The sequence below is a fragment of the Eubalaena glacialis genome, chromosome 17 (assembly GCF_028564815.1).
Source record: "Eubalaena glacialis isolate mEubGla1 chromosome 17, mEubGla1.1.hap2.+ XY, whole genome shotgun sequence".
In the NCBI taxonomy this organism is placed as follows: Eukaryota; Metazoa; Chordata; class Mammalia; order Artiodactyla; family Balaenidae; genus Eubalaena; species Eubalaena glacialis.
This window is the reverse complement of record NC_083732.1, coordinates 86,524,939-86,539,803: the sequence shown is the minus strand read 5'-3', so window position 1 is coordinate 86,539,803 and position 14,865 is coordinate 86,524,939. Positions and strand designations below refer to the sequence as shown.

At 44.0% G+C, this 14,865-nt stretch overlaps 1 protein-coding gene across 11 annotated transcripts in view; it reads left to right on the top strand.

The window, feature by feature from the left end:
- Positions 1–14,865, top strand: part of PTK2 (protein tyrosine kinase 2) — a 262,366-nt gene that overhangs the window by 183,065 nt on the left and 64,436 nt on the right. For all 11 annotated transcript variants that reach the window (XM_061172265.1, XM_061172261.1, XM_061172260.1 and 8 more), the window contains 3 exons: positions 6,249–6,305; positions 8,727–8,824; positions 13,950–14,034. In XM_061172265.1, coding sequence (XP_061028248.1) covers positions 6,249–6,305; positions 8,727–8,824; positions 13,950–14,034 — 240 coding nt within the window. The remainder of the gene's footprint in view (positions 1–6,248; positions 6,306–8,726; positions 8,825–13,949; positions 14,035–14,865) is intronic.

Below are 14,865 nucleotides of genomic sequence, written 5' to 3'. Positions count from 1 at the left end.
CTCCTCCCCCTTTCTTTGCATGCCACCCGGATCTGCAGATGAAATTAGTGGGGACGGTAATATTTATTTTCATGTTTGTGTTACTAATATAATTATTTATGGATATAAATATCATTCAGTATTTAATGCAAGGCAAAATATGGCTTAGATCCAACAAAACAAGTATGAAAAAACCATGGTGTGAGTCAGTGATCTCTTCAGAATTATTCAGGGCTTTGACATGGGAAGGGTAACTGTCAGTTTCTTTACCGCGTCTCAGTGGTAAATTCAAGTTGTATCTATTCATAGCGAATTTTAGAGGTGAAGAAAAATTGTCAAAACGGTATCATTCAGCAGTACATGGGAGAAATTTGCACACTTCTCCGCACGTACGTATATAGTGATTGTTAGTTTGGGAGTGAGGTAGTGGAAAGGAAAGAAGGAAAAGTGATTTTTAAGAGTCAAACAGACTAAAATAATTAGAGAACCATCAGCAGGAGTGATAATGAGTATTTTTCAGGCAGCCGAGGTTATCACTTTCATAAACTAGAAATTTAGAAGTCACGTGTAGTGTCTTGTTTTCCATTTCCTTTGTGTACTGCCTGCACGAAGCCTTGTACTCTTCCGATAAGGAGTAAGGTTTATAAACTAAAATGAAGGGGGGCTGCATGTTTCCTCACGATTAATGGAAGAATGCTTTCGCTGAAGAGCCCGTCTGTGCTTGCGTGTGGGTCTGCTTGACGCCTTGAGCCCCGTGAGCGGAGTGCTTGCAGTGAGACGTCTGGACTAAATGCGACTTGGAAAGCGCCTTGCCTGCGGGGACCTCCAGCTCGAAGCTCTGAGCCTCGTTTCCGGGCCGACTCCTTGGTGGTTGCTGGGTGGCCGCCCCCAACGTGCGTGCCCCTCACCAGCGAGTCTCCCGGCAGGGGTTCAGAGCATGATGGGTGTTCTCCTCCCTGTCGTGCGGGTGAGGACACTGGTGACCAGTCCAGGGCCGCTGGGTGAGTGGTCAGGTCCCAGGCTCCAGCCTCGCCCCGCCCTGTCACCAGCTGGCCAGTTGGGTGACCTGGAGCAAAGCACTTCATCTCTGGAGTCTTCATCTGTAAAAGGCCTTGATGGTCGTTGTGAGGATTACTGTGAAAGCATAAAAATTTCAACAAATGTGTATTAACAAGTGGTTATTACCACATTATTTATCTAAAGGAAACATCGTGCATTTTCCCCACATTTGAATTTCCCAATACTATGAATTAGAGTGAGTATTATTATCGCCATTTTACAGGTGAATAAGCTGAGACTTCCACAGACTAAGGCCTGTGGGCCAAATACGGCTCACCTCTGTGTTTGTATTGCTCCTTGAACTAAGAACGATTATTACAGTTCTTAATGGTTGGGGGTAAAATCAAAGAATAGTACCTGGCATCAAAACCATGTGAAATTCAAATTTCTGTGTCCATCAGTAAAGTTTTGCTGGAACATAGTGACACGTTCACTCATGACGTGTCTGCTCACCCCTGCAATCTGAACAGCAGAGTTAAGTGGTTGCAGTGGCGACTTTGTGAGTAGTGAAGTCTAAAATACCTACTGTCAGACCTTTTGCAGAAAAAGCTTGCCGACCCCGGTGCAGGTCACAGAGCACAGCGGGGCCCTTCCTGGCTTCCTGAAAGCCCTCCTGCCCCTGCCCCCACCCCCCAGCCGGTCGCCACTTCCAGGGCTCACGGCAGGGTCACGTGTGTGCAGGTGGGGTGAGAAGCTGTGATGTTGCTTGGTCCCACTGAATTGCTGAGCAATCCCGTGACTGTGCACGTGTTGCCCTGGGGGTGGTGACTCATCAGGCCTCCTGAAGGCAGCAGGGCACGGGCCAGAGGCTGTCGTCAGAAGCGTGTTGGTGTCAGGCCCCGAAGGGCAGGTGGAGGAGGTGGAGAGGGAATCACCGGGCCTGCCCCTCTTCCCCGCGGGGGCTCCTGAGAGCTTTGTGGGCCTGCAGGCTCCGGTGCACTTCCTTTTGTTTACAGCCGAGCGTCCACTGCTCTGTCCCTCTCCAGCTGGAAACTGACCCCTTCATGGTGACTCCGGAGGCTTCAGGCTCTTTGCGTGACGGAGCACGACAGGCGTGTCACTGGTTTCAGTAGTGACTTCACTAGGCCTCTTTTACCTTGTTTTAAAACGAGAACCTTGTACCTTTCTCTCCTAATTTCTGAGCTAAAGGTTTCTGCCCTTTTAACGTGTCTTCCCCTCATTTTTATTTTGCCACGTATTGAGATACCAAACCTTTCAAATTACAGTGTTATCCAAGGTTTCAGAAGTCTCCATCCATTTTTCAAGATGTTTACTTTGAAATATTTGACTCATGGTCCTAGAATTGTCTCCCAAGTGCGCAGGCCCAGATAAGCCTTCCAAGGATGCCCATGTTGGGGGTGAAGTCCCAGAACATCCTTAGGGGAACACTCCGAGGTTTCGAAGCATCAGGTATCTGGTTTCACAAATAAAAGTCCCCAGAAACGTTTTGGGAGATAATAAAGAACGAAGCACAGAACACGGCAGCCCAGGAGCTCTGCTGGAGCGCTGCTCGCCGTGCCAGCCGCCGCTGAGTGGCTGGGGACCGTGAGAAACTTAAGATGCCTCTGGGTGCCCCAGCTTCCTGCCTGGGAAACGGGGATGATGATAACAGTACCACCATGTACGACGTTCCTGAGGATTAAATGACGATATGTGTAGTTGTTTATGACAGTGTCTGGCGTTATGGTGAGCGCTCCATTAGTTGTCATCCTGGTCAAGTGGAGAATGCAGAGCTGCTTTCCTTTATTTGTGACGAGATCTTTGAACCTGTTTCCTTTTCCTTTATATTTTTCTTCTTTTATGTCATTATTTTGGGGGCCAGGTGGTTTCAGGGTGGACTCCAGTTTTTCAGGGGCCCTTGAGTATGTAAAAGTACCTCTCATCTCAGTGTCATACTGTCCCATAATCCTAAAAACCAGGAAAGAAAAAGAGAAAATAGAACCAAATCAGTATCAAGAATTCTTAGAGAAATATGCTGAGCATCCCCACTTGAAAAGCCGTATATAGAAGGTTACAATAAAACCTTTGTAGTTCCACGTGCCTTTAACAGTGTTGACCCTGCTGCATAAGAACCAACTCAAGAAGGACACAGCAGCAAAAATTCTCTGTTCACGTGACATCACGGTACCCATAGCCACACCCACGTGTCGTCATGAGTAATGCCCAGGGAGCTTGGATAATCCCCAAAGTTCTTTTGTAGAATTCACATAGCACCGAAAGAAAAAAACTGCAGGCTTTTTCTTGTGATTGTGTGAATTAATACAAGTGTATGCAACTTGGTTTTTCCCACGTCACTTTTGTGTGTTAGCCTGATACGTGAGCCGTTTTATTCTTACTCCTTGAAGCCGGTTCAGAGTTGGTATCCCTGCTGAGAGTTTTATAAGAAGAGGCAGTCCGGGAAGCCCTTACAGTCCCACCAGGAAGGCTCCTTCCAGAGGCCTCAGCAGGAGGGAACCAAGGAGCCTCCCACCTGTGTGCAGGGCCGCACCACAACTTCATGTGCATCTCTGTAATCCTCACAGCCCCACCAGGTGGACGTGCTCTCATTGGGCACGTGAGGGCACAGCTGAAGCGCAGACAGGTTCAGCGGCTTCTGGGGTGGAGCAGCGCCCAGACGCGCAGCTGTGGCTGGCCTGGCTTCCTCGCCTCCGGGTCACGGGGAGCGCCGTCCCCTCCTGCACTGTTGAAGGGCACTCCTCCCTTTCGTTCAGCAAGTGCTTACTGGGTGCCTCCTGGGCCGGCCCTGGTTTAGACGCTGAGAACACAGCAGTAAACAAGGTACATACAGCAGGGCCCACTGCCCTGGGGGCTCTGCTCTGGATGGGGGCACACGGTTGACAAGGAACCAGAGGACCGTCAGAGGGTTGGTAATGATGGGCCCTGAGCAAAACATGTCAGGCAACGTGATCGAGAGAGATGGGGGTGAGGAGGGGTCTCTGAACAGGTGACACTCAGGTGGCAGACACCATTACCCACAGAGACGGAGGGACAGACGGTCAGTGACCCCAACAGCCTTGGGAAACTTCAGTGCCCGCGGAGTCGATGGGTCCCTGATATCTCCTTAATAGAGCTGAGAGCCAGGTGCAGGGGGTGTTGAAGATTCCGGAGCAAATCTGGTAGCAGGGCGGCAGAGGCAAGAGATCTGGGCAGTTTCACTGCCAGAATCCGGCCCCTCAGGGTCAGCTAATGTGTTTGGCCTCTAAGGGTGTGTGCTTTGCGTGAAAGGGGGCAGCAAGGGTGGGTCTGTGGTTGCAGGAAATTGAGCCTTAGTTGCATGTGCTCTGAGGGAGGGGCGTGAGGGGAGCTCATCCGGCTGCAGACAGAGTGAGTGGCTGAGTGTCCGTCTGTGGGGCCTTAGGCCCGGCACATTCCCCCACTTAGCCCTTTCCTTGCCTCTGCCTTAGCACCACCTCCATCCCCAAATTGCATCTCACATTACACAAAAGCAAGGCTATCAGCCTAGGAACCATCGCTCACTCTTCCTGGTAGTCACTGAGAACAAGATAGGAGGGAGAAATGTAGCAATAAAGAATGTAAGGTTTGGGGTAGATTAAATAATTTTTTTCTTTAATCCTGAAAGTAGTATTACTTATAAACATGTAAGAATAATATAAATTATCCACCTGGCGTACAGGACTCACAAATAGGTCACATTTGCTAAATGTCTAAAGGAGAACCGATTTATTGACTTTACGTTCTGCCAGTTGAATTTGTTTTTTCTTTAATCACTTTTAATGATGATTACAAATTAAGAAATGAATTCTTGGGCTTCCCTGGTGGCTCAGTGGTTGAGAATCCACCTGCCAATGCAGGGGACACGGGTTCGAGCCCTGGTCCAGGAAGATCCCACATGCCACGGAGCAACTAAGCCCGTGTGCCACAACTACTGAGCCTGCGCTCTAGAGCCCGTGCTCCGCAACAAGAGAGGCCACCGCAATGAGAAGCCCGTGCACGGCAACAAAGAGTAGCCCCCGCTCGCCGCGGCTAGAGAAAGCCTGCGCGCAGCAACGAGGACCCAACGCAGCCAAAAATAAATAAATAAATTTAAAAAAAAAAAAAGAAGAAAGAAATGAATTCTTCCAGTTGCTCTTAGATTTGGTCTCAATTGTTACTGTAGCAGTATGTAGAAGAGTTGATGTCTAGAAACCGTAAACTATATGTAGTCTCTATTTTCTTTGGTTTCTATAATTTTAATATCTGAATGGAGTAATAATGACAGCACAGAAGAAAGAACTTTTAGTTCTTTAGCTTTTAGTTTCTCTGGTGTTAAATTTTGAAAACGATCTCTCTTCAGATGATAATTCAGGAAGTACTGCCCCTCCTTTCCTGGCCCATCAGCCTAAACCCTTGTGCATAGAGCTACTAAAGGTTTTCCTCTTTCCAGAAAGAGGAAGACAGACAAGACCTGAGTGATTTTTCAGTGTAATTGTTATCCAAGTGAGTAGGTGTTTTCTACAAAAGGGGTTTTCCCCCCACTAATATGGTGGTGGGTCTTTAAGTTGCTGCGTGACTGAAAGGAATTAGTGGAAACATTGGAACTCCTTGACATTAGGTCGGAAAAGAACTCATTTCAGTATGCTGTTTGTTCTGATTTTAGTCTCTTTGGCACATCTTTTACCCTTTTGACATTAATGCATACTGTTTAAATATCTGAGTGAAAAGTTACAAGAGAGAAATTCCTGGGTTGCTTTCACCCTGAACAAATGAAGTAAGTTAGCCCAGTTAATCTCCTCAAAAGTCAGCCTGCCGTTTTGTTTTCTAAAGGAGAACATCCAGACTGTGCTGTGGAGTCAAACTATGAATGAAATCTAAGCTGTGTTCTGGAGGTACCGGTCTTGTTTGGAGAAATCCCGGTAGACAGCGGTGTGGTTTTAAACGTGTATTTGGTGCAATTGAGGGAGAGCTTTGCAGTCAGTACCGCTTGGTGGGTTTGAATCGTGCAAACAGTTGTTTCATGTCTTTCTGTTTTCCACAAGGGCTTTCTCTGTTAGTCTCTTTGCTCTCTGAGTAACAGGTCTGTGTATTATGACATGTTGGACCATGATGTCACTTTTATTTCCATAAATGACTCACGTGTGAGCAAAAATTGAGTAATAGTGTTTTAAGAATAATGTCAGCATGGTAGGGGGTTTAGGCAGATCATTTTGCCTTTTCAAATTATATTAAAGGCCAGGGGGTTGAATATTTAACCTCTGTTTCCTTTTCTACAGAAACAGACGACTATGCTGAGATTATCGACGAAGAAGATACCTACACCATGCCCTCGAGTGAGTAGACTTCTGATTTTGTTCTCGTGCAGAGCTGACAGATATTTAACTTTTAAATATCTCGTGTTTAAACGGTTTAGGTATTTATTGTCCTTTTAGAACTACTTTTAAGACCTTATTGAGTTCATAACAGAAATATTCTTTTCAGCCTTTAGAATTCTGTATTGTATGTGCCCACTGCCAGGTCGGAAGCCTGAAACTCAAATATCTATAATAAGTCAGTTCACTTATGGGGTTTTTGTAATCTTGTTTTCTGGCTCTATGATAATATAACCTTTAATGATTAGAGCATTTCCTCTCTGTAGGAAATTAGTATTTAAAGTTAAATATGTATGCTCACACATATATACAGCTCTTTAAATACACACATTTAATGAATTGCATTTCCCCTTTGAACTTTCATTATTTTATTGCCCTTGACTAAGCAATTACAAAGAGCATCCCACATCCAGTCCGCCCAGCTCCGAGTTGGAGGTGTGGGGAGAGAAGGACTCTTCACTGACCGCCCCCCCCCAGCAGCCTAGCAGTGTCACCCTCTGCTTCTCTCTGCTGTGCAGCTTGCTGGTGACAGGAGTCTGGGAGCCCCAGCCCTTGTGGTGGGGTGTATATAGTCACAGCTCTTGAGTTGGAGACAACCTTGGAATTTCACTCAGGTTAAAAAAAAAAAGTTAACCCTACCTCTTAAAGAGGCCCAATTAGGAGTCCACCTTACAGCCTCAGAGGCCTGATAATTCAACATCTGATGTCCTGGTTTCAGTAGAGCTCCATGTATTTGTAAAATAAATGTTTCAGGTGCTTTACCCTGTTGTGTAAATATTTTAAAAGTTGTTCTCAATAGATTTACCATATACATTGAGGAGAGTTACCAAAATAAAGAGAAACAGCCCAGCCCTCTCAGGCAAACATTATCCTGGGTGGGCCCCTCCTTTCAAGAGCTCCCAGGTTAGTGATTTGAAACAGAGGCAAGAGCCGAAACTTAAATGTGTTTACTTTGACTTGCAGTAGCAATTTGGAAAAATATTTAAATTTAGGTTTAAAGTTTTAGTTAGCCATTTAGTCATTTGTACATTCCTGCAGAGTATCCAGATTTTCATTCATATATTTTCATAGTTGAGTGGTAAATGTCCAACATGGCTAACTTTTATCCAAACCCCACAAATACGGGTTATCATATAGGAATTTATGGGATAGAAATGTAAACCATTGTATATCACATTGAGTTAGCTTGAGGATATTACTTGTGTTGTTACTTGTGCTTGGTCCTCTTTTTTGACCCATGTTGGTAGTCAAAATATTTAATAAAGTAAATATTGAAACGTACTCTCCGAGTTTGTTGTTGTTAACCTAATTGCTATTAGTTATTTCTAAGCAAGGTCTTCAATTTTTTTCTCTCTTAATTGCAATACAGAAAGCTATGGAATAGATGAAGGTAACAGGATTCCTTTAAAATAACTGCATTTGCTTGCAATTGCAACCCATGGAATGATAACGGGATGTTTCAGTTTTCAGTTAACTTTTATTTTTAAATCTTTTCATTGGTTTACTCATGCTGTTAAATCAATGGAACTACTAGCTAAAGTGATTTTAAAGAGGAAAATAACCATCTAAAATTTGGGTTGAATTTTCTGCATGATTTATAATTTGACAAATTAGAAGAAATCAAAATACCCCGTAGTTAATTGGATTAGAATCATCCACTAGGTTCCTAGTGGGTATTTTCTTTCCATGTGTCTCAACAGCCTGCTAAATAATTGGTTTTGTATAAATCATAACAATTTAATACATTAATTTGAGGCACATGCTCTCAAAAATATAAAATACTCGTAATTTATTATGTGATACGTTCAACCTTGATTCCAAGTCATCTGATTTTGAAATCAGTTTTTAGAAGCTCCCTCTTTAAACTCTTTTAGCTCCGTGAATAATATAGATAGGATTATAAAAAAGTGGAAAACTCTTAAACTTATAAAGCCACTCATGAGACAATTTTTTGTTCCCTCCATATTTGCAGACTTTAGTTACTTGTAAAATAATTGCTTTAAATAACTGTTTTTTAGCCTTCATATATTAATACCTGAACTAATAGCTCATATTAATTAAACATACATAAACTTGGAGCAATTATTTAGAAAACCATCAAATAGATAATCAGCTAAATCAGACATTCAAAAATATGAAAAAAATCTACCTTGTATAAAACTCCTCATTTTGGTAATTCAAGCAGTGCTGTAACAGTTACATAAATTCCTTTAAAAATACTGTTTAAGAGAATTCCACTCTGTTTAAAGCATTTTCATAGAATGATGTGCCACCAATGAAGTTTTTACTCATGGATGATGATGAAATGAAGTGTGTCCAGTGTTTTCTACACTGGGGATGTTGCACTGAAGTATCTTCTGGTGTGTGGATCATGTTTTGCAGCCAGGGACTATGAGATTCAGAGAGAAAGAATAGAACTCGGACGGTGCATTGGAGAGGGCCAGTTTGGAGACGTGCACCAAGGCGCTTACACAAGCCCGGTGAGTCCTGTCAGACCGCCAGCAGCCCGAGCCGTCACTGCTTACGTGTAGACTGCTCCTGTTTGTCTTCATGGGTCCTTAGCTCTTCCGGGTGTTTGCAGTTGTCCTTCATAAAGCTTGTCATATATGTCAACTCACTTGCTATATCCAGAAACCAAAAACTGGCAAAATTAGCTCCTGAGAGCTGGGTCTTTTATTCATTTTAGTCTTTCATCCAGCCTCTGTCGTCAGTAATGGATTCCATAGATGATTGTTCCCTTGGGTGCAATCGACAAAGAGATAACAAATAGATGCAAAGTCAACAGCAGTTAGCCAGCATTCCCAATTACCTGCATTTTCAAGAAAAGAACATTAATTGCCCCAAGTTGCCCTCCAAAAGGGATCAGTGAATTTTTAAAATGATTTATTTAAGAATCATCTCATTGAGATATAGTTCGCATACTATGAAATTCACTCTGTTAAAGTGCACAATTCAGTGGTTCTTTAGTATATTCACAGAGTTGTACGGCCATCACCACAGTCAATTTTGGAACATTTTCTTTACCTCAAAAGAAACCCCATACCTTGGCGAGGATGTGGAGAAGAGGGAAGCCTTGTACACTGATGGTAGGAATGTAAATTGGTGCAGCCACTGTGGAAAACAGTATGGAGGTTCTTCAAAAAACTAAAAATAGAACTACCATATGATCCAGCAGTTCCACTCCCGGGTATGTATCCAAAGAAAACAAAAACACTAATTTGAAAAGATACACGCACCCCAGTGTTCATAGTAGCATTATTTACAATAGCCAAGACATAGAAGCATCCTAAGTGTCCATCAACAGATGAATGGATAAAGAAGATATGGTATGTATATGTATACAATGGAATATTACCCAGCCATAATAAAGAATGAAATTTTGCCATTTGCAACACCATGGATGGACCTGGAGGGTATTATGCTTAGTGAAATAAGTCAGAGAAAGACAAATACTGTTATGTTATCATTTATATGTGGAATCTAAAAAATAAAAGAAATGAACTAATGTAACAAAACAGAAACAGAGTCATAGACATAGAGAACAAACTAGTGGTTACCAGTGGGGAAAGCGGATGGGGGGAGGGGCACGATAGGTACGGGATTAAGCGGTGCAAACTACTATGTATAAAATAAATAAGCAACAAGAGTATATTGTACAGCACAGGGAATATAGTCAATATTATATGATAACCTTTTTTATAATAACTTTAAATGGAATATAATCTATAAAAATTTTGAATCACTATGTTGTACACCTTAAACTGATATAATATTATAAATCAACTATACTTCAGTTTGAAAGAAAGAAAAGACAAAAGAAGCCCCATACCCGTTAGCAGTCATTTCCCATTCCACCCTCTCCCCAGCCCTTGCCAATCACCAGTTTGCTTTCTCTTTCTCTAGAGTTGCCTGTTCTGGACATTTCATATAAGTGAAATCATACAGTGTGTGGCCTTGTGTGATTGGTTTCTTTCCATTAGCATAATGTTGTCAGGTTCATCCACGTGGTAGCCTGTGTCAGTACTTCATTTCTTTTTATGGCCAAATAACATCCCATTGTATGGATAGACCACTTTTTGTTTCCCCCAGTCATCAGTTGATGGTCATTTGGGTTATTACCACTTTTTGGCTGTTATGCACAATGCTGCTATGAACACTCGTGTACAAGTTTTTGTGTGAACATAGTTTTCGGTTCTCTTGAGTATGTGTGTCTAGGAGTGGAATTGCTGGGTCATCTAGCAACTGTTTAACTTTCTGCCGACCTGCTAAGCTTTTTTCCAAAGAAACTGCCCCAGTTTCAGTTCCTAGCAGCAATGTGTAAGGTTGCCCATTTCTCCACACCCCAACCAACGCTTGCTGTTGTATGTCTTTTTTTATTAGATCAGTAATTTTTAAATGACAGTTTAAAATAACAGTACATACTTGTTCAAGAAACTATTTTTAACTAGAATAATCACAGTGAACAGAGATGGCTTTAGTAGGGATATAATAGCACAGATGATTGACCTTTTGTGACCCCCTGATATGGAAACTGCAAATGGCATTTTTTCCCCCTGTGTCTCCTTATCTATCAATTTTCCATATCCTTTACACATGCACTAGGGATACACTGATCATTACTTTTATAACCAGAGGACTGTAAAAGTCTTTCCTTCGAGGAAAATAGATAATTGTTGTTAGAGATTCTGTTTTTTAAAGTTCAGTTTTGAAAGTCTTTACCCTTATTCTTATATAAAACTATATCATTTATTATATATTTTTATCCATTATCGCCTTTTCCAATTTTTCTTTTTTTTTTTTTTTTTTTTTTTTTGCTATATCTGTATTGTTTATCTTCTTAATTCTCTTAACTCTGCTTTTGAGGCAAAATGCATTAGAAAGAGCCCTGGATCTAAATTTGATCAAAAGACCTAAATCTTAGACCTGGATCTACCTGACTGTGAGATGTAAGGGAGGTGAGGCTTCTTGATCTAAATTATTGGACTTGAACCCAGTGGTCTCTGAGCTTCCTTGAATCTCTAAAATTCTTAATAAGCAAGCATTCTGAAGTTCCCGGAGTACAGGGACTTACCGGGATCACACAGCTAACAGCAGGGCTGATAGACTTTATTTCATTCACTTTTAAGTAATTCATTTTAGTTGTAAAAATACAAGAGAACAATTTTGAAAAATATCCGTAGTGTTTAGTAAGTATGTGTTGAATGAATCCCAGCCTCCAGGAAAATATCAGCGTTCACTTTTTTTGTTGAATGTCTTTCTGATACACATCATATGTGAATGCTTGTCTATTTTGTTTTTCATGTGGGAGTCTCATTTTACAGCCAGTTCGTTTCTCTAGGTTTCCATTAAAAATCCTTTTCCCAGATGGTGCTCTTTAGTGTTCTGTAAGATGTAATAACATTTTATCAGGGATTCTTAATAATTGGTCAAGTGTAACTCAGCATAGATTTCATGGGCAAGAACCCAGCACTGGTTACGTTACTTGAGATTCAGTGAATTCTTTTAGCAGTTATTTGTCAACCCAGGTGGCAGCTCGGTGGTGGGGACATTGTAATGAACAAAACGGTCAGGGTTCCTGCTCTCACAGACCTTAAATTCTATCTGAGGCACAAGGGGACAGGCAAAAGCAAACACGCTGAGTATCAAGTGGGGAATCTGTGCTCTGAGAAAAACAAAGCCTGGGCTTGGGGAGGTCAGGGCCCTCTTCCTGTGAGACGCTGACACGTGAGCAGAGACCTGAGCAAGGAGGGACAGTCCCTGAGCTCCCCGTGGGGAGTGTGCCAGGCAGGGCGGCGAACCAGTGCAGGGACCCCAGGTGGAGCCGAGCGGGGGAGGAGGAGGAGGACGAGGAGGAGGAGAAGCGAGCAGAGGGGGCCTGGGCCGGGTGCAGGGGCAGCACATGGGGCGGCAGGGCAGCCTCTCATTCTGAGAGTCACGGGCATGAGGCGTATCTGAAGGCTCCCAGCACACACTTTTTTTTCTTTCTTAGGCCCGGTTATCAGGTTTATTTTTATTATTTGAGCATCGCTGATCATTTGCACATTCTCGCATCATTATTATCCTAGTCTTAAAAACCGTGCTTTAAATCTATTTTCTCTTAATTCATCCCAGAGCAGTCCTTCTCTAGACTCACTTGTTAAGATCTTTTGACTGTCTGCTAGCTGTTACTAACTCCCAGCCTCATCACCTACCCCTCACCTCGGCCTCGTGGACACCAGGGTGGCATTTTCATTCAACATTGAAGAACTGCTCTGTCCCCCTAAACGCTGCTTGTGTTTTAAAGAAGGTAATGAAAATCGTGTCATGAGCAGTTACCTAGATGTGTTTGAATCTGCCCCCTTTTAAAGGCTTTTAGAAAACCCTCTGCTCAGTTCTGGTCTTGCTTGCTGTGGACTGACTTCTCCAGCATCAGGTCTCTGTGACCAGCCGCTCTGACAGCTCGGCACCCCCCAGGCCTCTGCAGCCTGGGGCCACTAGTCACCAGGCCTAGTCCATGGACTGATGGCCGAGCCACTTGGTCTGCTCACGTACACCCCTTTGTAGACGTGCTGCCCATGGAATCTCAGGCTTAGCATCCACTTGAAACTATGCATTTTTAGAGAGCAGTATTTTCCTTGCGTTTCTTTACTATCTTAATAAAGCACCATGTTCAATATTTGAGTTGAATTGACAGGATTTATGATGATTTATGGTCTTACAGAAGTTTCTGTTGTTATTCAGATCTCCTGTAAAATGGGCATTTTGTGTCATTTCTAAAGTATACCAGTCAGCCTTAGGTTCACATAGAGGTAGAATTCATGGTGCTGGTCCTAGAAGTTTGCTGTCTAGTTACAGAGGACAAAGACTAAGTCATTCAGAGCGGAGTGGTTTCACTGAGGTGCCCTGTGTTGCTAGTGACTCTCAGAAGGCCCCAAACTCAGACGTTTAACAGATGGGCCTCTGTGCCAGCAAGCTGCCATCCCACTGACATCTCAAGCCTGTCTTGTCCAGAGCTGGGCTTCTGATCTCCCCCTTCTCTCACCAGAAACCCGAACTCGCCCTCCCCGACACCCAGCCCGCTGTCTTCCTGCCCCCCGCCTCCGTGGCGCCTTTCCTCACCTCCCCTTCCGGGGGCCTCTCACTTAGGGTGGAAGCCACAGGGTCCGACCCCTCCCTCCGCCCTGGCCGGCATCCCCTCCCCTCCAGCAGTTCTTTGTTCTCATCCTCTCTCCTCTCCTCTCGGGGAGGTTACCTTCTAACCCGCTCCAGTCCGCGATGGATGTCTCGTTCACCGTGTTTGTCTGTATCCTCCTCTGGGACGTCAGCTGGAGTAGCACAGGGGTCGCCGGCCCTTGTTCACTGGTGCAGCCTAAGCCCCTACAGGAGTGCCGGGCGCTACGGAGAGGAAATGTCTGTGGAACAGACGAATCGCCTGCAGCGTTTTACATGCATGTCTGTTTTCTGGGGGTTTTCTACAGAGAATTTTAACTGTTCCTCTCACTCTTGAGATTGTACAATTCTGGTTCTGTCTGATCCAGAATCCAGAGTTGCAGAATAAACAGCCTGTCCTCAACATGCCCATTGATTAACATAGAGACCCTCTTGTTGCATGTGTCCCCGTCACAGGAGAATCCAGCTTTGGCGGTTGCAATTAAAACATGTAAAAACTGTACTTCGGACAGCGTGAGAGAGAAATTCCTTCAAGAAGCCTGTAAGTTTCTAGAAATGTCTGTGGAACTCCATTTGACTTTCCGTGAAATCCAAACTGTCTCTGAAGATGTAAGAAAAATAATGTTTTGACTTTTAATGGGACAACTACATTTATTACCTTGCCATGCAATTAGTATCTGTATTTGTAGAGGCACGTGTCTACAGAGTTTCCCAGGTCAGCCGTCATGTTTGGGATGTAAAGGCAGATCGATTTCCTGTCCCTTCATCCTCTGGTACCTTGTGCCATAGCCATCTTCACCCTGGCATTGGGCAGATATAGAGATGCCAGCAGGCCCTGGAGTTGGGGGTGAGCGGGACAGACACAGTCCCTGCGGGATGGAGCCCACGGATGAGTGAGGGAGAGGAAACCCTGCCCGTCCCGAGGGGGCTGCTGTGGAGAGTTGTGTGTGATGGGTCCTCTCTCCTGAGGGCAGACCCTCGGAGAGCCAGGATCTGGTCCTGCCCGTTTGCACGCATCAGGCTCTTTCCCACCTGCCCTCAAGCTGGGTCGTCTTCCTGCTTCCATTCGGCTTGTCCCTTCTGACCACATACTTAAATAGTGTCTCCTTAGGAGGCTTTGTCACAGGACCCTGCTCTTTCCCTTCCTAAGTATCCATAATTAAGTATACATTGTCTAGGGACTTCCCAGGAGGTCCAGTGGGTAAGACTCTGCTCTCCCAATGCAGAGGACCTGGGTTCCATCCCTGATCCGGGAACTAGATCCCACATGCATGCCGCAACTAAGAGTCCGCATGCTGCCACTAAAAAAAAAAAAAAAAAAAAAAAAGATCCTGCATGCCACAACAAAGATCCCACGTGCTGCAGCTAAGAC